Consider the following 24,852-nt stretch of genomic DNA (forward strand, 5'->3'; position numbering starts at 1 on the left):
GTAACGCGTGACTTAAACGCATCACCTGATTAAAAATTATTGTCTTAACTCTGAATTTATTTGAAACAACACTTAACAGCAGCTGTAAAAACCTTTACTTTTCTGTGTATTTATTCTCTGCTGCTTAAGTGGATAAATGTGATCAGGCTCTTTAAGTGTAAAGGGACAATCAATATTCAGGTACTTAATGTAATAGCTTTGTAACTTTCTCCTTTACCCTTAGTAGTCAATTATTTTATCCTTCTTGCAGCAAAATTGTTAATTTAAGACGGTGAGCAATTTTTCTGTGTATCGCAAAATAACTTCATTTCCGGCACACATGTCAATTCTGTTGATAAATACGTGTTTGGTTTGTGCTCTAACGGAATATTTATTCTTCACTATTTTTCTTTGGAACGTATAATCTGTTGTTCGGTCCGTCTAGTTTCTTTAGGTTCTGTGATATCACCGAAAAATGAACTTTACAATGAACTTTCTTAGTGGTTTCAAAACAAAGGAAACACGGCACTTCGGTTAAACTGATCAAAATTAATTTCCTCTCTATAAACATTACTACAATGTTGTGTAAACTGCTGACGAGAATCAAAAACAATCAACTTGTTAAAATGTCCAAATGCTTAGCGAAACACATCAAGATTTAGTATTGAGATCTGCGGACTTCAGAATGGAAATATCTGTATGGGAGCGTCCACTTTGAATTGTTGTTTTACATTTAATATATAACAAAAAAAAAAAAGAGGAAAAATTGGCGATTAGTTCGTAAAACCAAAAATTTGAAAGTCAAATGAAAACTAAGTTGGAGACAAGAAGCAGTCAGCTTGTGGATGATGCGGGTTCTAAAAACTACTAATATTCCATTTTTTTCTCGTCGACATTAGCCTTTCTTTCCTCAGAATTAATGAAAATAAAAGGAAATTTAAAAAAATAGAAAAAAGAAAAAAATACTTTGTCCACAAGCTCTTTAGGAAGACGTAATAACTATTATAGTTTCAAGAACTTTTAGTATATAAATAACTCTTCTAGTCTATAACTGTTTACTTCCAAACAATAAACTCTTAATTCTCTAAACCATACCGGGGCTTTCTCAGGAAAGAGGGTAGTGGGAAAAACGCGATTCATCAAATCCCTTGTTCCTTTTTCAACGAGTGATGATAAGAATGCTCTTCCTCTGGCTAGGTATTAAATATGTCACCATCTTTGTATTTTTGTTGCAGTCGATCTTAAAGGTTAAAAAGGTTACGAGACTGACGGCTTGTAACATCACTGTTAGATCATGTGAACCTCCTCGTTTGTTTTATCAAAATGTATTTGTTCGTTGTCGCAAAAGAGCACGAGCCACGCCCAGACTGATTTCCGTTGGTGCAAAATTTTGAATTACAGCAAAGTGGGAGATTGAAGACTGCATTTAAACCGCACAGCTTCTATCGTTGTCCGTGCTTACTTAAACAAACTCAAAACACTTTAATCCCACGTTAATTCGATAGAGATAACCAGTGATCATCACCAAAACAAGCAAGGATCAACAATATAAACATGACAGGACGGATAATGCATGCACTGTAAGTACCTCCCGTTGTTCCATACAAAGCCTTAGAAAAGTTTTCTAAGGCTTTGTATGGGACAACGGGAGGTACTTACAGTCCACGCGTTTTTCCGTCCTGTCACGTTAGAGGAAGTTGTCGGTTGTTTCTTGTGAATTGAGGCTGGTAACAGCAGTCCCATTTGTTACGGTTTACGACATAAGCATATAGATTTTGACTTAACATTCTTGGAATTACTCATATCTAATCATCCATCTTGTAAGTGCCCTTTGGTGAAAATTTTGTGAAATTGTTCGGTTACCGGGCATAAAGCCAAAGGGACATGCATTTATGAGTCAACAAATTCCTTCCTGACTTTTTTCCTTTTCGGATTTTGCTTTTTTTCTGGGGCAACTCTGGTGCAATTAAGCAAAGTAAATTAATATTGAATATAGAAAACTGGAGACATCATAAGTAAATAGTACAAACCTTTTAATACATTCCCCCAAAGAAAAGGATCATGGTATTTCATACGCTTGAGCTTAACATCCTGAGATTTAACACACACCATTATGAGGTTAATAATTTGAAGGGAACTGACCAATGAGTTCCATCCATCAACTATCCTTTTGTAGAAAGTTTTTTGATGAGTGAAAGGACGCATGACAGTAGGCACAGTCGTCTAGTAATTTGTTGTATAGCAAAATAAAGAAATTAGAGATGGCGATGGAGAAACAAATCGAAAATTTGGAAAACGTACTTGAAAGCGTGTAAGAGCGCAAAATACTACAAAACCAAAATGTCATGCCGGTATAACGTTCCCCTCAGTCAAGCTCAGTTCACGTGTAGCGATGGTTGTCAGTAAATACGTGCACGAGTGGGAGACATTATATTGCTACCTTCTAATGTCATAGATTTTGTAATGTTGTCCGCCCGGATGGTCCTTATGTTTTTTCGGTTAGCTGATGAAGCTCTGTTCCCCTATTATTTTTTATAAATTGTTCCAGCTGGCTAGAAAAATTCCTACAAAACAACACAGGTTACGTTTTTCACCTAATGGGGCAGTTTTTTAATGCATTTATACTCGGTACGATGCAGATAACAACATAAGAATAGTAAGTGATGATGAAAATGGAAATGATCATTATTCGAACTACATCCACCTTTGTTTCAACTTTGTTTACTAGCAGAGAGTAACTGATGTAGGAAAAAATATTTTCGACCGTAGGACAACATAATATATTTTTTGAGATCCGGTTTCAAAGAAAATTAAAAATTAAGCATCTTTTATGTACACGGCGAAACAGAAATTTCTGATCTAAAAATTTGTGCGTCAATGATGGCATCATCTGTATTTATTAGTTGAATATTTGTGCGAACTAGTGAAATCGTCAGTTGCCGAACGATAGTTATCTTTTAATATGATCAGGGATCAAATTTGGGTCAGAAAGTCGTCATTTTGCTGCAGCATTCTATTAGTTGTCCAGTTAGTTTTCAATAATCAGCCCTTCCTTTAGACCTAAACTAATTTTCTTTTTTTATTCTTGTTGTACGTGTGACTCTAACGAATTAAGCGAATATAATTCTCGTCTTAACTTTGAATTTATTTAAAACAACGATTAACAGCAGCTGTAAAAACCTTCACTTTTCTGTGTATATATTCTTTGCTGCTTGTGTGGATAAATGCGATCAGGCTCTTAAAGTGTAAAGGGACAATCAATACTTAGGTACTTTATGTAATAGCTTTGTAACTTTCTCCTCTACCCTAAGTAGTCGATCCGTCTAGTTTCTTTAGGTTCTTTGAAACCACCGAAAAATGAACTCTACAATGACCTCTCTTAGTGGTTTCAAAACAAAGGAAACATAGCGCTTCGGTAAAATTGATCAAAATTTAATTTTTCTATGTAAACATTACTACAGTGTTGCGTAAACTGCTGACGAGAATCAAGAACAATCAACTCGATAAAATATCCAAATGCTTAGAGAAACACATCAAGATTTAGTGGTAAGCTCATCGGACTTTAGAGTTGAAAAATCTGCATTGGAGCGTCCACTTTGAATTGTTGTTTTTCATTTAAAACACAACAACAAAAAAAGAGGAAAAATTGGTGACTAGTTTGCAAAACCAAAAATTTGAAAGTCAAATGAAAATTGAGTCGGAGACAAGAAGCAGTCAGCCTGTGAATGATGCGGGTTCTAAAAATTACTAATATTTCATTTTCTTTCTTTCTTTTTTGTCGACATTAGCATTTCTTTCCTCAGCATCAATGAAATTAAAAGGAAATTAAAAGGAAAAAAAATAGAAAAAAGAAAAATATACTTCGTCCACATTGCTCTTTAGAAAGACGTAATAAATACTAGAGTTTCGATAACTTCAGGTATAGAAATAACTCTTCTAGTTTATAACTGTTTACTTCCAAACAATAAATTCTTAATTCTCTCAACCATACCGACGCCTTCTCAGGGAAGAGGGTAGTGGGAAAAACGCGATTCATCGCATTATTCATCGCTCAAAAAGGCATTTGAAAGGGAAGGGATTTTGTTTTGAATCTTGGTCCCTGATGACACGTTTAATCGACCAGAGAATTAGAAATTCGTATTGTCAATGTGAATTTTGAAGATGAAGCGTTTATACTAAGCATGCACAACTTTTAGAATTCAGGAGAAATAAATGTCAGTCAGTCTATAAAAGAGAAAACACGCGCAAACATATGTTTTAGCAGTCTAGAACAGTTTAGAACATTCTAAATAATTACATCATATTCTATTCATAAAACAGTATAACATGACTAAACATTAGAAGGTGCGAAATAGAATATTCTGGAATATTTTAGAGTACTCTGGAACATTTTACATGAAGAGTCAAAGAATCAACAAAACATTGTTGAAAATAATACCAAAATCATCAAAATTAGTTACCAATTATACTCCTTTCTTTACGGACAGCAACAACAACAACATAAAACAAATATTTCTTACTGACTTAACCTCTAACTGTGCCAAATATGAGATTGTTTGTTCTTGATTCGAAAGTCCAATTTTAGTTGGCAATTTTGAGGCAAAACGCTCTCTTCTCTTTTAGATTAAAAGGAAAATAAACATAATTTCTTTTGCCATTACTTAGAAGGTTAGTTGTTATGAAATGCAAATTATTGTCTAAAAACCGATGCCTTCAAGTTTACTAAGATAATGCATAGCTGGGTTCGGTATGAAATTGTCCATTTTTGATACATCAGGATATGTGCACAATCCATGACAGCAATACTAAAAATACACTGTTAAATGATCCGAATAATTTTTTCTCTGTTTTTTTTCCCTCTTGGAAATAACACGCACAAAAATGTTAAAAAATATATATATCAACGTATCAATAAACCAAAATTTTTATCGCAATATTCAAATGTCCTACGAGGTATGAAGAGTAGTTATCAGACAAGACGATAGAGTCATCACGTCTTTACTTTTACCAGATCTTAACATACGTTGCCATTTTTAGAGTACGTAAATCTTAGCTGTGCATGAATGAACAGTAGACAAAGAGTCCATTGGTTGCTGGGTGACTGTATTTATTAGTTTTGACGTAATTTTTTTTCGTGAGTAACAAGGCAACCAACACAATCTCCTTTTTATTATTCTTAATACGGAAGGGGAATGTTTTGGGACAAAAAGGAGTTTTTTCTTTTAGCTGCATAATGCAGGTGATGAAAAGTACTGTAGATAAACAATGGCAAAACAACATCTTAATTTTCAGCAGTTTTAAACAATGACTATCTTTTTAAAATTCAATTTTCCAGCAAGTGCTTAGAAATTCTTTAAGGTTTTTTTCTGTTTCACTTCGAAGGATACGTTTGTTCTTTAGCCGATGGAGACAAAATCATTAAAACATCAAGAGTTTTACTCCAGAAGCTTGTGTATAAAACATCGAGCTGCTTCGAAAGATTCAATTTACTATCTCTTTTGATTAAAAAATGAAAGAAACAAAGTGAAACACGTCAACTTTTCTCCTGCAGGAAACAAACTGAAATACTTCATGATGCTTCCCCCAATGGCTAAGTGGAGTTTCATCCTCCTTTTCTGTAAGCCCTTCAGTTGTTCACAACTGTTGTCGAATGTGTTTGCTAAAATGATGAACATTTGCATTTGTTGATAAATGGGAGGGAATGGGAGTCTATGGGTAATGTGGCAGGGGAGGAAGGGTAGGATGCTTGGGGAGGCCTGAGAAAGAGCGAGGAAAGGGAGGAAAAGAGGAGAGGAAGGGAGGAGAGTGCAAGGTTGAATGGATGAATAGAGCGACGAGAAAAACTACGAAGTGGGAATGGGGGTCTGTTGGAAATTGTTATGTCAAGTTCTCTTGAACTGCAATATGCGCCAGTGTTTAATTGTAAAGTAATAACCATGAGGGGTGACAGCTTCTCACATCTGCGTGAAATATCAAACTCCCTCTAGGCAGGCACGATGTAGTGTATGCTTTTCTACGATCAAATTTCAAATTAAAGCTCTAGAATAAGATGACGTCAATAGATAATTCCTCTAATTAATTAATAAACTACTTCCCTTTGTCCTCTGAAACACTTCTCTCAATGAAACTAACTGCAAATGTAAAGCGTTAGTGAGTTGTTGGTTGGAATGGAAGACTCAGTTTTGTAAGAGTTACCTGAAACCCGTTGAACTGGAGCTCTAAATGACAACTTATTGCAGTCGTGTGATAGATGTTTTAAAGCCTAGTGATCTGATATTTGATTAGGGGACGAGCGATGCTTGTAAGACAGAGATCAACTTAGGTCTAATATGGCGGCCCTTGTCATGGAGATATAATGCAGACTTTTTCTTTCTTTCGGCATATACCACTAAGCATTCATCTATCATATCTGTAATTTCTTTTGTGCATGTGTAAGCCAAGTAATTGACTTGTTCCATTTGTTGTAGTTTTGTTCAAATATCCTCAGCAAGCAAAAGGATGGAAGAGTGTTCCTTCATTTTCGGAATCACATGTTCTCTCAGTTCGAAAAGGGTACTACGTGGAACTAAACTTTACCATGCGTAGCTATTTTAAAGCTCCTTGTCTATGGGATGAGTATCTTGAGATCCGTGATGGCAATGATCAGGCAGCCAACGTTCTTGGTGTATTCTGTGGAGATTACAAAACTGCTGTGGTGCGATCCAGTGGGCGATACCTGTGGTTAAGATTTTTCCCTCAGAGATTGTATAATTTGAGTGCACACTATTCGAGAAAATCCTTCAAACAAACAGGTATGATATTTCTTGCTAAGTTAAGCACTATTAAGGCACTTGGCACTTGGCACTATTAAGGCACTGGTTAAAATCTTTCAATTCAACTGTAATTTCATGAGATAATAAATTACATTCGGACACATTACGTTTTATTGCTCATGTAACAGTATTTATTCCCTTTTTAAGTAGCTTTTTATCTGATATACAAACAGACAGACGAACAGCCACGGATAGAGACAGAGAGAAACAAACAAAGAAAGAGACCGACGGAAGTTCTCTGCGAATTTGGAGTAAAAAATGGTTGTCCATACACAATGTATTTACTTCACATATTTTGCCTGCGGTTTGCTTGTTCTGTATGACAAAAAAATGGTTTTGTTTTTGTTTTTGTTTTCTCGTTTTTTTACCAATCGCCAAATGTAGCCACACCCACCATGACCCAAGTACCCAAGACACAGATTGTATTTTTGAACAAAACCTCCAACCTGTGGTGCCCGGTGGAAGGTGCGCCAGCTCCATACATTGTGTGGCGAAAAAATGGTGTTGTCGTTGAAAATAGTACCAGCGTAAGATACCAGCTAATAGCGGCAGAAAAGAATGTGAATTACAGCTGTGAGGTACGAAGAGATAAAGAGATATCAAAGAGGGAAATTAGCCTCAAAACTGAAAGTGAGTTTTATTTCTTACACCATTGTAATAGAACTATATAACTTTTTTCAATCGAAGTGCCTACATTTGTACTATTTTGTTAATTTCTTAGTATCTTGTTTTATTTCTCAGTATCTCTCCTCCGAGGCTCGCCGCCCTCGATGTAGTCGCTCCCGTAATTTGTCCTGTTCTTCTAAACTGCGATACTGATTATCAATATGTTCGACAGTTCTACATTTAGATTAGGCTTTCTTTGATTGGATATATCAGTGTGACAATCTTTGTTTGGAAAGAGGCAAGTTTGGCTAGTGGTTGTGGTGCGAAGATTGTAATCTAGTGGTCTGGGTTAAAGCTATCCACCCTGCTACTCACTGGATTTTTTTTTTCGGTTTTCCCCGCCTTGTAAATTGCCAAATGGTCTGCCTCCGACCAGTAAGGACTTTTGCACAATGTTTATTTACGATGTTTGCGTCAATTAACTCTTTAACTCCCAAGATCTCAATAGTAATTCTCTTTATTGACTGCGGTACAATTCTTATGATCTTAGATCTGAGAATTTGTTACTGGATGATAATCCCCTAATTGATATTTTTCTTTATTCTCATCACTTGTCTGCTTGAAATCGTATGGATCGGCATTGTGAGAGAAATTCTCTCTTGGTCACTCGTGGGAGTTAAAGGATTAATTTGCTTTGATTAGTTTTGGTAATTTTAGTTTTCAATTTTGTTTAAGTAATTTTTCTTGATTAATTTTGTCATACCGTTTGTAAGCAGCATTTTATCATATCCACTTTTTAATTAGCGCAGTAGAAACATTAATCTTATCGCACGTATGGAACTGAGACCTATTTTTTTTGTTGTTTTAATTATTTAGCGCTGTTCTGCCTCTCTCAGAAAGAAACTCTCCCCGCTGCTACAGTTTGATGAATTTTTTTGTTTTAGCTTAAATTCTGACTTCCCTAAATGTTGACAATAATAATTATTTATGAATGAAAGTGATCCTCGCAGTGATGTGCACTACTTAGGCAGTAGTGAAAATAAGGCCTGAAAAAAAAATTCAGGCCTGTACGGGATTTGAACCCATGACCTCTGCGATACCGGTGCAGCGCTCTACCAACTGAGCTAACAAGCCAACTGGGGGCTGGTCATGATGGTGGTTCTAAATAAATCCGTGAAGTGATGAATAGACGGTTAAGAATATATGAAAGTCATATATTTGACCTGCGAATTTTCACTACTGCCTAAGTAGTGCACATCACTGCGAGGATCACTTTCATTCATGTCTTTATCCGCAGTTCAAATATATGACTTTCATATATTCTTAACCATCCAATAATTAATTAGTTCAAAGTAGATACTCAAAAGTTGACAAATTTCGCGAATTTAAATTTAGCCTAAGTTTAAAGGCATATCTCGTGCATTCCGTTGTAATCTTTCTAAAGCTACTTTCCTATTTTTTTCTCGATGCTATAAAATAAGTTGGGTTTCCCTTTGCAGTGCAAACTCAGTGACGACATTTTAACATTTTTTAGCGATTTAACCGTATGAAATATACTTACTGTCTAATATTCAGAGTGCCCAGGCCCTTGTGAGTGCCACACTTCTAAGGGAACATACAACCTGCTGCGTGTGAACTGTGAAGGAAAAGAATTGATGTCGTTTCCGTGGAAACTTCCTCTCCCCACAGTAACATTGTGAGTATTAATGAGAGATCAACTGTTGAGGTGCTATGTAAGTTGCAGCCTAAGCTGCAGATGACAAGGGAAATAAACGTTATTCTTCATCTTAACTGAGTAAGAGCGACCTTTAAATCAATCTTACACCAGCCTTTGCCTTTAATTTTTTGAACGTAGGTTTCCTTCGGGGGTCATTCCTCGCCCGAACTACTATTTCCCGAGTCTCTCGAGCCATATTGAAAGAAATATTTACCTTGTAAACTCAAACCTGTAACCTCGTGGCTACACTAAAAAGTATCTTAACTGTAATATGTTATACAATGTCCATGCCAGCAGGGTCACAAAACAAGAACAAAGCTAAACAATAAGGCAGTACTTCGTGATTTCGTCGAGGCAACGTGGAATCGCAAGACGAAATATTTTGTAGAATGTGAACAATAACAGCGCTATATGCTTTCTGTTTATGCTCGAACTACTTGGCACTTTAGAAACTGAAAATATAAAGCAAATGATGAGAACTTCAAAAAGCGTAGATATGTACCAATACATTTTATAACTTTTTTTTTAGTTATATTCAGAACTATCTTTGGTGTTATATGACTGCTTAAATATAGCCATACAAGTCAAACGTAACTGTGAAAAAGTAGGTCTGACTTGATGAATAGCGTCCCACCGAGAAATGACTGGAACAATGGTACAATTTATCCATTTCTGGTGTACAACGGACGACTTAGAGTAAGACTGTTCAGTGCGTACAGCTGCAAGAGTTTACTACTGAATGCCGCTTTTCTTAAACTGTTATTTTTTTATTATTAATGTTGAAATATGCAACAAAGCCTTGTTGCATTTTCAAGTTACGGCGTTCTGCTTTATGTCGTTTGCCGCCAAGTTATTTCGAACAATAGATGATTTAAGATCATTGGTTCATAATCTATGTAATCGTATACGTATTTAGCTGGAAAATTGTCTACTTAACCACGGTTGAGTCTCCCATTTTTTTCAGCCTCAATGATTTGATAACTTGATCTACACAATACATTTAAACAATAGGCACTGGAAGCGAAAGTATCGTGCGAAGGAGAAACAAAGACTTTGGAAAGAAATAAAAGCGGTTTAGAGTCTCTTGATAAAAGTATCTGTCATGAGTTTTGAAAACCGTATGTATTTAACACAGTTGAATGAATTTTTCCTAACAGGAACTTGAGTAACAACCAGCTGAACGACTTGCCACAAGACATTTTCAGCAACAATACTCACCTGAGTTGGCTGTAAGCTGAGATTAAAAAAAATCTATAATGTGTACATTTCACTTTAAAAGGTCAGCGATATCTTAACAGGGAATTTGGTAGAATTATTTTCGTCTAGAATGTAATAATTGGATGCTCTGAAAGCGATATAGAAAATTATCTCAAAAAGGCTTTTGAATAAAGGAATAAAAAGAAACCCAGATTAAAATGTAACCTTGAGTTAGCGCTTATTGGCCTTCAAACAACTAGGTCCTGATGAATAAAAGCATATTTTATCAGCATTATAGCCCGTTCATGTTAAACATGGTTGTAAAAATTTCTTGATGTGGAGTTCAGTAAACAACCGGCTGCAAAGCTTTCCGTTTGGCATACCTTCAGCTCAATGAACTGGAGGCCGGGATCTAAAAAGGCAAGACATTATAACATCTTGAAAAAAGTTAGTTTTTTCAAAGAATGACGAATTTCTAAACCCTTAAGTTGATTGATGTCCAACCTCGAGAAGGCTTCAGAATGGTTGCAGATGTCAAAGAAAAGTTAGATAAATGGTGACACAGCAGGGCTTGCTCAAAAGTTTTTATTTGTATGATTATTATTTTTCTTTACACATATTTTTAATATTTTTTATAATGCAACGATATTTTGATAGGGACTTGAGCCAAAACAAGCTAAAAAGGTTACCAAAGGGCATTTTCAGTAACTATACCAAGCTGAAGGCGCTGTAAGTTACCACCGCTCATTTATAACCTAAATCAGCGGAGGCTTATACTATAAAACTTTGCATGGGAGTTTCGGCCCCGCTTTGTAACTACGTAGATATTGATAATTTTTCGATACTCTACAGCGCGAGAGCCGAATAGTTTTCGCCAAATTTATCAAAATGTATTCTATAGAACTTCTGCCAAATATCTGGACACCTTTTAAGCGCGGGAGTTCCACTACAGAAAGCTTCGTTCACATTTTGCCTACTTTCTACAGTCTCAGAGGGCGAAGCCGACAAAACACTTTTTTTTATAAATATTTCTTTCCCCGGGTGGCTGAATTTCATTCTTGGTCTAGTTTGTTAGACTATGGGCTGCTCTTTGGGGACATTCTGCAACACAATTTTCATTTTTACATTAATGATAGTTTTCTTTCCAAATTGACCATCCTTACCAGTTTTTCTCACAAAAAAAAAAAACAAACAAACAAACAATAAAGCTTGATCAATAAGGAGGGGGAGATTGAAATGCTGGGATAGGTTTCCCTCAGACCCTCCTTTCTTGAATAGTCCGTTTACCATGTCAGCAAAACTGGTTAATATCGCCATTTACAAGTTTTTCGGTGTTAAGTTTCCAAAAGAACAGAGGAATGGCGCATGATGCATCTTTAAAAGAAAGCAATTTCCTGAAAAATTACACAATCATTCATCTCGCAAAGCATGTATGGTTACCATGCAACAGTTCAAAACAGGTCAGGTTAGACGTACAGAGCTGAGTTTTAATGATTTTAGATATATGAAATTCATATATTTGCACTGCAGTGAAGAAACGAATTTAAGAGATTTTCGCAGCTAAGAACACTTCTGAACTAGCAGTTGAAAATAGGACCTGAAAGGAAAAAAAAATTGAAATTGTACTTTTACCCTTTGTTCCACCTGGTAAAGAGTGTGGGAAAGAGCATGGAAAAGTGATATTTCTAACAAATCAATCTTTCCTGAATATTTCATGTAGCAAAGAAAGACAAAAAGACTCAGTTACTCGTTTTTCGAAGCTCACAAGATTTTGACACTTTCACCATTAGGAGATCTCAATTAGTGTTGTCTCAGATTAAAGCTTTTTATCTTCTCTGGGGCCTTCATATATCAAGCCTAAACGATGACATCAGTTCTTGAACGACATATGTCTGATAACGTGTATATTTGAGGTTCTTGTATAAGGGCACGAGAAGAGAAAAACTTTTTTTTTCGCGCATACTAATACCTTGAACTTTGTTGTCGAATACCACACAAGTTACACTGCATTAACTTATTTTTGATAGGCTATTGAACAACAACCAGTTGAACCAATTACCATCAGGCATTTTCAGTAACTATACCCGGTTAGAGTGGCTGTAAGTTTGGAACCTTTGTTCATGTGTAAAGAACGCGTCTAATGCTTTTCGCACTTGTAAGAATAGCAGCTGCTCAGGGCAACAATTTATCAGCTCCAATCAAAAATAGTAAGGAGAGAGAATTGTTCTGGCTTCTTAAAAATTGAGGGGGGGGGAGTGAGGGGTGCGGGAGATGTACTCTTTGACACGCCCCCCTCCCCCCCCCCACACACACACACACACACACACGCACACACGCACACACAACTATATTCTTCTGTTTTAAAATCACGTGCCATTACTTGTCTACGTATCCTTAACTTTTTTCCCACTTTAAATTAACTTCCCACTGTAATTTCAAGTTTTTCTCAGAAAACAAGACTTTATCTTGTTCCTCATTTTGATAAAGCCGTACCATTACTTAAATTATGATAAATGTTAAGAAATGCACTGGTTCATGGACAGTTTGTTCACTACATGCCTTATTAAAGAAAACTTTCGGCGGACATTTGGTGGAAAGGGAGAGGGTAGAAATGAAATTTAAATCATTTAGTTGTTTTCATTGCTTTGAACTACAAAAAAATCCGTAAATCGTTTGCTCTACAATAACGCTTGTTCAAAAAGAAAGCATCGCTTCGTTTGACACACAAATGTGTGCATGTTTTATGTCACCTTGTTCATGACTCAAGGCCCGGGTCTTCAATGCTTGGAGAAGGAAGCTCGTCCACTCGTCCTAGAGAAGGGAATGTCGTCTGCTCGTGCTTCAGTTCAAATCTGGGATAAGTTTGTTACAGAAAATAAACAAGGGACATAAATCGGCAAGAATTTCGTTTTGTGTTTGCATACTTTCTAAAGTTATGCAAACCCTCAACTGCGCCTAAAAAGGTTTGCATAACTTTATTGAATTCTCCCAGCCACCCTCCGTGTTTAGATGAGAATATGTAAAAGCACCAAAAAGTTCTCTTGGTTATTTATAAAATTGACGGAATCCGCGAAGTTTGGTGCAAAAGTTGTTAGAAAAGTGAGAAAAAAAAAGATATTAGCGTGTTTTTTTCCTTTCTTGCAGCTAATACTTATCTATTTGGGGCCTCGGAATACATCTCGTTTGCAAAATTTCGGGTGCTTGAGCTTGGCAGCTCAATTGAAAGGTGCCCGACCTTCAATGATTTGCTAAGCTGGAACGTGTTTTTTTTCCTTGGTTTTCACCATACCCTACTACCGAAACGTACTCGTAGTATATACGAAAACAGTGAGATAATATAGCGCAAAGAGAAGATCTTAACTCCTATTACCCTGCAACCATTACATGCGCAAATATCGTTGCTCCGGGATAGCTAAGCATCGCTTTGCCTTCGCGTTGCTCAAAAAAATAAACCACACTTTTTTTCTAATCGGTTTACCGTCGTATATAAACCACTTTGGATATTGAGAGAACACGATCACAATTTTTAGAAAATGACGTGCTACGGAGGAATACTTTATGATAGTCTGTACGGAAAGCTTTTAAAGTTTGCAAGCCAAGGAAGCAGTTTCAATATTTTCCGGAGCTTTTTTATTATGAAAAAGGAATTCAGTTGTAGAATTTTAGTGACATTACTGGACCGCGCCACGTCTAAAGGTGGAGAAATCGGAAGGTAACAAAATCGAGCCGTGTGTCTCGTGTACTGATTCAAACGTCGTCTAGCTATTTTGTTTACTCGCGGTACACTATTTTCCTTAAAAAAAAGTTCGTTTATGCTGCCTCGGCTTAAATTAAAGCTGCCACGGAGTCGTCGTTAAAATTTACAAAAAGTGTTTAGATTGCATAAACTTGGCAAAAACTATCAAGTAAACGTTGAAATCGCGGACAGCAAACGGAATTGCCATAAATCTTGAGCGTACATTTGCATTCGAAGGGTCTTTTTTCGTTGTCATGTAGATAAGATTCTCAGAAGTATCTAAAGGAAAATACACGTAGTTTGTCGGTACAATTTTCTTAATTTTTCTCCACAAAATGACCAGCCCTAGCATTAGGATCTTTTTAGCTGTGTGGTCGACTGCCGGTCACGGTTCCCAAATAATTAAATGACTTAAAGTCGAGGAAACCGCATACATTCCGAACTACTATATGCTGATGAGGAACTTCTAAGCGATCTCGAAGAGATTTATAAATCTCATATCTAGTGTTCGGTTTACGTTGACTCAGGATTGTTGTGCTCAGAAATTCCGTGATACCATGCAAGATGTTTTGTATGCGCTTGAATTCCGAAAAAAAAAATTAACAAAATAAGGAAAAGAAATAATAATTACATCGTAACAAGTTGTTTGGTGTACCACTTGTTCGAGTTTAAGTCCGTCTTCTTTAAAAAATTCCTAATAGCTAACAACTATTCAGCGAATTGGAAGAAGGTGGTGCTAGATATTTACCAAGCTGCTGATAATATTTACCAATGATACTAATGCGAGTAGTTGTTTTGGTTTATACGATTACAATGCCTTCGGGCACAAGTCTCCCTGCTGTGAAAAACTGAGAATATTCGGAGTTTGACAAGCTAATCAGAGCGCTCCTTCAGCGTTTTCTACTGTGTCAGTACATACCACTCACCAGTACCAGTACCAGTACCAGTACATACCACTCACAAATTCTGAAAACTATCAAAATTCTTTTATTTTTCCTTAAAGCTAAGGTCGACAGTGGAACGAGACGTGCAGAGTGTTGTATCACAAACGTTGTCTTTATTTCGTTGTGACAACCCCATATGGGAATAATTACCTAGTAAAAGCATTCGTATTTGGGCCTTTCTGTCAAAGCATGAGAGAAGATAAAACAACTTTTTTAGAGGACTCTTATTCTCTGAACTTTGTTGTCGTATACCATGCAATTGAAAATACATTTACTTATTTTTGATAGGCTGTTGAACAACAACCAGTTGAAGAACTTACCATCAGGGATTTTCAGTTGCAATACCCAGCTGGAGGGGCTGTAAGTTTGGTGTCTTTCTCGATATTGTCGTCAGGGGAACGCACGGAACCCAACCATCAAAGCAGACATTCGAGTGTGTGGGTGCTATCGCATATTATGGTTTATATCCTAATAGAACCGCGTTAACACTTGGATTACGAGATGTTCCAGCTTTCTTTGATTTTAAAGGGAGATTTACAGTAGATTTTTGACTAATCAGAGCGCACGTTATGTCTAAGTTACGTTATAACAATGGGTATTGGGCACTCTAACACTCTTCTGTCAATACTTTCTCGGGTCAGAAAAAGTCTTGCACACAATATGTGACGACTCAACAAAGGTAACAAAAGTCACGAAGACGCGAAAACTAAACTAAGTAAAACGACTGTCACCAATAAGACAAGTACGTAATAATTTTTTCCCAATTAATAGCGGAGCTCGCAGCGCGTAGCCCCATAATTATACAAAATGGTAGTGGTAACCCATCAAGCCGAAAAAATTTGGACTGACGACCATACGACGGACCGTACAAGTTGCTACTTTTAACATGCGTGGTCAACTGCACCAGTAGTCCAGTGGTCGGTGCACTGGGCTCCGATTCGTTCTAGTCCTGGCCGGGGCAAGGCGTTGTGCCCTTGAGACGTGCGGGAAAAAAATGGGAGCTCCACTTTTAGGCTTGGCTAAATCTATAAATTAATCATTGTGTTCACTCGGTCTCCTAAACACCCGTCTTCAGGTTGACACAAATCATCAAAAACCTGGTTTAACTTGCAAGCTGCGGCAAAACGTATCATGCCATTTAGAAATGAAATCGAGAAGCCAAACGCAATGTTCGGTACTCCTGTCTAATCCCTGCTTCCAGTTTATCTAATTGAATATCCATCGCGGGGAATTATGATATTCACAAGTCTCGTTGTCATTGTGATAGTGGCTTTATAAGGGTCGTAGTAATATATATCACATCCAATCATCTTTGTGGCCTCATGCAATGCACGTATGTAGCGATGAATCAAATTTCGAATTACGGCGCCACCATCACTCCGCCGATAAATTGTTAATACGTTGGTATTTTTGAGCGTAGCGCCGGTATTATTGTGCGTTATTATTCGCCTAATTGTAAATTTATTCCGATTTCTTCGAGAAGTTGACATCCTCCAGGTGTGGCGTGAGATTTTTACGGTGAACGCACGAGAAGATAACACTGAGCGCCGAAGGTCGTCCAAAATAATGAATCTGGGAGCACGCTTTTACAGGAGAGTTTTAAATCTAGGGTCTCGGAAGTGCCACTTACTGCATTTTTCATTTCAATACTGAGTGATAAAGACAATAATAGTTCGCTTTAGGCGAAGAGTCAGCTTTCGGCGGATGGGGTTGAGGATTTTCTTTTCTAAATGCTGTTTTATGATATCAACAAGCATAAAGAAGCTTCATAGTGCTTAATTCAGGCGTCAGCCATAGGTTATATACTTAAATTTCGTAGATAGTTGAGTCCGCTCTTTGTGCAGTGTTGTTTGTAATTTTCGAAAGTGAGCCCGCTGTGCTAAAAGCTCACCGAAATCACAATACATCTTTGAATTTACATACTCCTCTCTCTTATTTTAGTTTTTCTGAATAAAAATGTCATCGGGAACAAGTTGGACTTTTAAGCAGAGGCGAGATTGAAAGTTGCATGTTTACGGTCATGGCAGCATAGGCAAAATAGTGTCAAGCAAAAAAATAATTTTCAGTGTTAAAAACCATTAAAAATAAAAATAAAAAAAAATTACGTGATTTGTTCTTATAAATGATAGATCTAAATATGCGAAGCGAAAAAGTTCTTCAAACAAGAATTTTGTGAAAAAACGAGCCATTTATGATAGTTAATCAAAAAATAGGCCTTCGAGCGCAGAACGGATTTTCGCACGGGAAAAATTTAGTTTTCATTATCTCGGGAAATCAAGGTTGCTTCGTATTCTTTTAGACTAAGACCGATTCATGGGACTAGTTTGAAAGAGATCAATTGTTTTAAACCGAAATGCACCGGTCCGCCTCTGGAGAGACTGCGACTTAAAGCTCCAGAAACCATATTCTACTTGGAGATGTGGCAGCGCATTGAAGTTGCCCTGCCCTGAACTCACTGTAGCAAATAATCTCTGACAGCTGTTGTTTTAGAAACTATCAAATTGTTCTAACTCGACATATGAACAGTACTACAAGCTTACGGTATTTTTCAGGAATATTACGACAACTACAACTGAGTAAATTGAATAGTGCGTTCAACCACTTCATTTTTTTCTCCTACGAAATTTACTATTCGAACCAAAGAGGAAGAATTGTACACTTGTTTTATGATAGAAATAATAATGATAATAATAAAGAAGACACAAAAATGAGAAAGCAAAGGAAGCCCAGGCATTGAAAAGTTTCTCTCAACCAGCCTCGTTTCCATGTTCTTGAGGGTCTCCAAATGGCCTTGAGCCGTAATTTTTTACAAAAATAGATTTCAATCTTAAAATATCTCTTTCATGATCAAAACCAAGTTTATATCCAAAATTTGGGCCAAATCAGTGGGCCCGTCTGTCCGCAGCTTTTCGATCTGGCTTCTTTCTTATGGACTATCGCTTTTGATAAGGTCGAACCAACACTTGAACAAGGATATTTTATCAAATCGCTCGGTTCAGGAAAAATCGTTCGCTACATATATCACAGGGAACTTCTGATTGAACTTTTCGAATTCAAGCACAAAAAGGGCAAAATCACGAAAATTGTCTAAGCTATTTCAAATACTCTTTGCATAAACTATTGTGTGTGTTTTCACCTTATTTTATAATGGTAAGGAAAAGCCCATTTAAGAAACTCGAATATCATGTTGTTTCCCATGCCGACATTGAAATCTTTCCTGTGGAAAATAGTAGATTGACGAATGTGTTACTTACGGATGGATGTCTTAAAAGACATTTGCGCCTGATAAGCGAAACTAAATAATGAAGTTGACAGATTTACCTGAAAATATAAATACGTTGCTGCACTATGAGTAACATGGGCTCTTACCAAAAACATTTCTTGTCACTTGAAGATATTGATGATAATGGTAATACGTTTATATCAGTAATGCGCCTAAACACTAACTATCGTTATTTGTTGACAGGCAATTGGACAACAACCAGTTGGAGAATTTGCCAAAAGACATATTTATGAACAATATCAAATTAATAACGCTGTAAGTCAACAGTGAAGGCTATTCTTTCTAATTTTAATCATGCAGGCAATGTACAGGGACGATGAGCAGGGACAACGAAAGACTTACGGGGATAATTGTGACAGTTACAACATTGCAATGATCAGACATATTCACCAAAGTCACAAAGTGTATCATTGTTTTAAAAAATATCAGTAGCTAAGGCTAGGCTTTTTAGTCATCAATCAGACAAAATTTCTGATTTATCCACTCAGGCCATTAGTTCTAAGACTAATTAGCCTTTGAGCATTCGGGTGGAGGGAAGGAAGGGGAGGAAGGTTGGGTAGCCACTGGAGGGTTACATCTTCCATGCTAGGAAAAGGGAGTTCGTCCGCTCGCGCTTGATTCTAAATCTTGGATAAGTTCGTTATAGAAAACAAACAAGTAACATGAATAGGCAATAATTTTTTTGGATACTTTCTAAAGCTATGCAAAGCCTTAATTGTGTCTAACGTTTCCATAACCTTCTTGGGTTCTCCCAGCTTCCCTTCGTGTTTAGATGAGAATATATGAACACAGAAAAAGCTCTCTGCCGTTCAAATATAGAATTGACGGAATCCACGAGATTTGGTCCGAAAGTTGCTAGAACAATGAAGGAAAAAAAAACGATGTTGGCCTTTTTTTTTTTTCTTTTTCGCTGCAAATATTCTATCGACAGCCTAGGAACGCATCTGGTTTGCAAATGCTTCGGTGCTTAAACTCGGCAGCTCAATTTAAAGGAAATTAAGAGCTAATGTCAGGGTCGTAACAAGGTACTTTTTTTCATAACTGATCCTGTATTTTTGCCCCACATTTTGATCCCTGATCACAAAAACGTTGAGAATTTTAATCCCAGATCACAAAATCATTGGGAATTTTGATTCCTGATCCCAAAAATTTTCACAATTTTTATCCCTGACTCCACAAAAACACTGCTGATCCCGATCCCAAGTGTTGTGATCCCAGATCCCGGGGCTGTGATCCCTGATCCCACCCCTTTCCCCGTTGATCCCTGATCTCATATACCTTGTTACGACCCTGCAATAATGTCAACGTGCATCAGACAAACAGCGGCAAGTCACCCAGAATTTGCTTTCACTCCTACTTTCCTGTTTGGTAGCCCAGTATGTCCTAATGATTGTGGTGTAGGTTTTTTTGTGGAAATATGTTTTAGTTTTCGAGAAATAGTTTTTTTAGTTTGACCGCTAAAATACGCAGATTTTCACTACGAATATTACCCGAGTTGTGTGACCTCATGTAACGAATTTACTCGATCTTCGGTATTTCTGTCAACACAGTCCTTTGTTTTATCATCTAAACTTAATCATCTGTCATTACTGAAGCTAATAAAAAGAATTAATTAGGTTTTGGTGAATATTTTTGTCCGACATACTTTTCCCATGTCGAAAAGTAGCATCAAAACAAAGACAGTTTTAACAATGATCGATATGACAGAATCTACTGAGCTTCCAGATTTAAAACACAAAAGCATGGTTATAAAGTTACTGTAAAAACTGAAGGAGTGAACAAAATCATTAAATATCTAATATACTTTTTTTTATTAACTGACAGTCTATTCACCAAACTTTATTCCTTTTATTCCTATTTCTTTGACTGTCGTCACGCAACCTGTTTGTTAATGCATTATTCTAGGCAGATAGATGATTTTCTAGTCTGCATTTTATGCCCTCTTTAGGCTCCCCATAATTAGAGAAGTTTATATGCTAAGATTAGCCACATTTAAAATAACTTAGAAGGCAGTTTTGTTGAACAATGGCTAACTCTGTTCAATTAACTGACCCATAATTTTTTGTGTGAAATGATAGACTAATTGTGCCATCTTTGTGTTTTCAAAACAAGTTTTCTCAAGTCTGTGAATAAGAGTCCTTCTCTTTCCTCTTCATTTTGTATTAATGCGAGCGGCTATCTGATTCCATTGCTCAGTAAAAAATGGGGAGTAAAACTTTCTTTGTAAAACGGGCACAAGAAAGCCTAATTTTCCGCTGTCCAGCCGGTGGAAACCTTTAGTTCTCGACGTGTTGCACCTTACCATCTCCTAAGAATGATTAATTGCATTTTGAAACTTGATAATGAACGACTACGAAGCGTCTGCTTGTTCCTTTGCGCGTGTAAACATATTGTAGTGTAAATGACCTAACTATGGAAACCAAAAGCAAGTGAATACACGCACAGGGTCAAGAGGATTTTGAAAATTTAAGTTGGCTGAGTTTGCGAGCTAAAAAAGACTCGTTAGTACCTTCGACCATGTTAATTTTAATTATCCTCACGTTAAATTTGCGTTGCGCAAGGTATATACCGCAGTGCTAAAGACGAAGAGCTCGTAAGATGCCAAGATTAGCGTTCAATTGTAGGTTGTTTCACGGCTGGTGAGCGCGTACGATTTTTATTCACAACGAGTGAAGAAAATTCGCACAAGTGAACCAACCGTGAAATAACTTATTTATCATATACGTTCCTGGATTTATAAGCGAACAGAACTCAAAGATAAACATATCTTTATTTTCTTTCAAAGGAAAACAACGCGCGGTCAAGCCCTCACAGTTCGAGAGTTGCACTGAAATGGCTTCCTTGTAAAATACTTTACATTTAAATTATCGAGAAAAAATGCCGTTAAAAGGCAGAGATAGTAAGAATGAAATAAGACATCCTGAAAATATGTCGAAAAACCCGAGACTTCATTTTTTGTTGCATATGAGGACCCGCATGCTTGAATTGACAAACACCAGTAAGAATCCGAACCAAGAGGTTTGATTCTTTTGTAAGTTTTGCTAGGGTTTTCCTCTCACACTAAAAGTGTGGGCGATTTAAAGTGTTTATTGCCGCACCTATAAGTCCTCTGCTTAGAACAGCGCCCGAAAAAAAGAGAAACGGGCTGCTCTGCTGCTTGCTTGCTTTGCTGAGAAAAAAATGGACGAAATGTTGGATAAGTGAGTTCGTCAATCTCGTGCTTTCTTTTCTCCGGAATAGAAGAGCCAGACTGGGGAGTTATTTCTCTCGAACTCATTCCAGTGAGAGTGTGACTCATATTCAACTGTTGTTTCTGTGAGACGGTAGAGTACCGAGTGATACTTTGAACGTTTTTGTGTCCTGACAGTTGCAGTAATAGCAGTTGGCGGTACGTCGTTGTTGCCAGATTTTACATTGAGTCTTGTCAAAGTAAACGGTGCATCGTTGGTTTCCATTTCCGCGGGTCGCTTTTCTGCGTAAACTTTGTAGGCTTTTACTGGACATTTCTGGTTGTTCGGCACAGAAAACATTTTCGGTGCAATGGCTCTTACATTCCATGGATCGTTTCTTGAACTAGTTTTGGTTTGTCTTTCATTGAATTCGAGGTACTCATGCCCTATGGAAGTTTTCAAAAAGTTTTACGTCTCCCCTTGAACACATTTTTCTATGCTCCTTGCAGCCTAGTAACTTAAAATGGATTATGCTGTTGAGCCATACCGTGTTTAAAAGCGCTTCTGCCGTGAAACTTCCCAAGAACAGAACTTGAATATCTTCCTCACTTAAAGCAGCAGAAGCATTAGACTTGTTGCGCATACCTTTCCGTTTTAGATCCCTTTGCTTTGACTTAGGCGCTATCCGAGTTTGCTCGACGTTTTTCATAAGGCAAAGTCCATAGTATATTTTTCTTCGAATGGCACTGAAAACTGGCGAAGAAAGTCCTTAGGGAATTAGGCTCGTATTCCTCGTTGTGTTCTTTTTTGCGAACCGTTATAAGGAACTCGCTGAGAAACTCGTTCAGCTTGAGGAGTCATTCGTCCATTTGTCTCGCCTTGCCTTTCACAACAAGAAATTCATGGAACAGAGCAACGTCGTGTTTTTTGTTTGTTTTTTTTTTGGTGTTTTTCGTCATAAGGCAAAGTCCATAGTTTTTTTTTCTTCAAATGGCGCTAAAAGCTAGCGAAAAATGCCCTTAAGGAATTAGGCTCGTATTCCTAGTTGTCTTCTTTTCTGCGAACCGTTAGAAGGAACTAAACTTGTTCAGCGCTTGAGGGGTCATTCGTTCATTTGCCTCGTCTTGCCTTTGAAAACAAGAAATTCATGGAACAGAGTAACATATTGTTTAGTCTTTTTCTTAGTGTTCTCATTTTCTGTCCGTCTATGAACTCTTCTACTGATAAATCTAGGCCCTGAAAACGGTTAATCTGATTCTAAGCCATCTTTCTTAAAAAAAAATAAAATGCGCCTAAGCTCTTAGAAATGTGCAATTTGTCGGTCAAGAGGAGCGGCGAGCAGGCGACACGGTTTTCTTCACTAGTGAAAATAATGATAATTGTATGACCAATCAGCTGGCGTCTCTAGCGCGAAGAAACTATTTTTTGTCTCGATGAATTTTGGCGCGTAAATCTCGGTATGTATATAATAATGAATAATACACGGCTTCGCTCGGAAAGCTTCGTTTTGCGCCGGCTAACTAACGGTTATTTATTTTAAAATTGCCGACTTGCATAGAGTGACAAACAGCGACCGAGTCGTTAGGGGGACATGGAGCCGGTAATGTTTTGCTAAAGGATTGATAGGGCTAATTAACTGCGTGAAGCGATAAGGATTTATGTTTCACGCGCTAGGATTAACTTTTAAAACATTAATTCATGTGTTCAAACTGAGCTCCTCTGGACCTTGTGAAACACGTCGTGCTCACTGAATTCCTCGTGAAAATCCTGAGGGAAAGTGATTTGTCGTGAGTGTTTCCTCTTTTATTACAACTTTCGAAAAGGACAGGAGATCTTCATTTTCGCTTATATTCTTTTAGTAACATACTTGACAAACACAAGTGACAAATTAAGCTGGGTTGTAAAAGATAAGTTAGCGTGTTGAGGAAACAAAAGAACAGCGTGTTAAAAAAAAAAAAAAAATCTAGGGAGTTCTAGATTCAAAGCTCTATCGCGCTGGCCAGATATGAAAAATGACTACCATCATGCTTTCCAGAATCAATTGTTTTTATGTACATATATGCACAGTAAGCGTGTTATGCTACTGGCGCGCGAGCGTGTTATAACGTGCCGTGTGCGTGCGTTCACCTTATTCCCTGAAATCCGTGGAGTGTCACAAATAATAATTACGATACTGATTTGTGATAGGAAACAAAACCAGGCAATGGGGAAAAAAGTTTTTCTCCGTGCTGATATCCATCATTTCGAGCGCTTAAATTAGGTTTGTGTCCATTGTGTCTTTTTTCCAAGCCTTTTGGGTGTAAAATATTTTTAAAGTCTCTGAGGGGTGGCTGGAATATTTTGGAAATGAGAAATGTGTACAACATTGAACCCGATAAATTGCTTTGCTTTTAGAGAGAGGATTCTTGCGTTCATAAATGTAAAGAAAGTTTTATGAACAGAAAAGTGTAAGATATGATGTAAAATGGAATATGAAAGTAGCCCCAAACAAAAATTTTATAACAAAAAGTTTCTCTGAATCTCGTTGTGAATGACTTTGCATCGGCGATTTTTTTTCAATAAATTAAAGTTTATTACCTGAACAAGCCATTAGTAAATGTAACATGCAGTCGAGTTATTAAGAAAAAAACAGAATCTACTGAGCTTCAAGCTATTAAATGACAAAAGGATGGTTACAAAGTTACTGTAGTAGTTTATGACAGTAAACGGTGGCAAGTAGGCACACCATGTGTATTTCATAGTCGCTAGCAAGTAAATTTTGCCGGACTTTGAGTTCGTCTCAAGATGGAACAACACAAGTACACAGGTAAATATTTACAGTAACTTTATAACTATCCTTTTGTCTTTTAAAAGCTAGAAGCTTAGTAGATTCTGTCATGTCGGTCATTGTTAAAACTGTCTTTGTTTTGATGCTACTTTTCGACATGGGAAAAGTGTGTCGGACAAAAGTATTCACCAAAAAAATAGATATTTCTTTGCCAGCTTCAGCAATGACAGAGGATTAAGTTTTGAGGATAAAACAAAGGATTATGTTGACATAAATATCGGAGGTAAAGTAAATTCATGACACGAGGTCACACAACTCGGGTAATATTCACGGTAAAAATTTGCATATTTGAGCGGTCGAACGAGAAAAGTCATTTCTCGAAAACTAAAATATATTTTCACAAAAAAACTGCACCGCAATTATCAGGACATATTGCGCTACAACATATGAAAGTAGGAGTAAAAACGAATCTTGAGCTACTGACACCCTCTCTTAGTTGGATTGCTGGAAAATTCTGACACACTTCAGCATTTGATTCTTTGTGATGACTTTTTGCAAATACATTTTATCAGAGGCCATGTGTAGTACTCAATTAAATGATGTTCATTTTATTGTACTTACCTCCTTCGTCTCACGAGAGG

General features: G+C 37.1%; 1 protein-coding gene and 1 pseudogene across 1 annotated transcript in view; one reads left to right on the top strand and one right to left on the bottom strand.

The window, feature by feature from the left end:
* The first annotated feature begins 5,452 nt into the window (after positions 1–5,452).
* The window catches only part of LOC149052558 (uncharacterized), a 38,652-nt gene continuing 19,252 nt past the window's right edge, over positions 5,453–24,852 (top strand). Inside the window, exons 1-9 of the mRNA XM_089181212.1 lie at positions 5,453–5,596; positions 6,447–6,770; positions 7,176–7,421; positions 8,973–9,093; positions 10,272–10,343; positions 10,969–11,040; positions 12,339–12,410; positions 15,280–15,351; positions 18,458–18,529. Of these exons, the coding sequence (XP_089037338.1) occupies positions 5,551–5,596; positions 6,447–6,770; positions 7,176–7,421; positions 8,973–9,093; positions 10,272–10,343; positions 10,969–11,040; positions 12,339–12,410; positions 15,280–15,351; positions 18,458–18,529 (1,097 nt within the window). The 5' untranslated portion in view covers positions 5,453–5,550. The remainder of the gene's footprint in view (positions 5,597–6,446; positions 6,771–7,175; positions 7,422–8,972; positions 9,094–10,271; positions 10,344–10,968; positions 11,041–12,338; positions 12,411–15,279; positions 15,352–18,457; positions 18,530–24,852) is intronic.
* LOC149052559 (uncharacterized) lies at positions 19,436–22,710 on the bottom strand (annotated as a pseudogene).

Source organism: Pocillopora damicornis, chromosome 1 (assembly GCF_964200805.1).
Source record: "Pocillopora damicornis chromosome 1, jaPocDami1.2, whole genome shotgun sequence".
NCBI lineage: Eukaryota > Metazoa > Cnidaria > Anthozoa > Scleractinia > Pocilloporidae > Pocillopora > Pocillopora damicornis.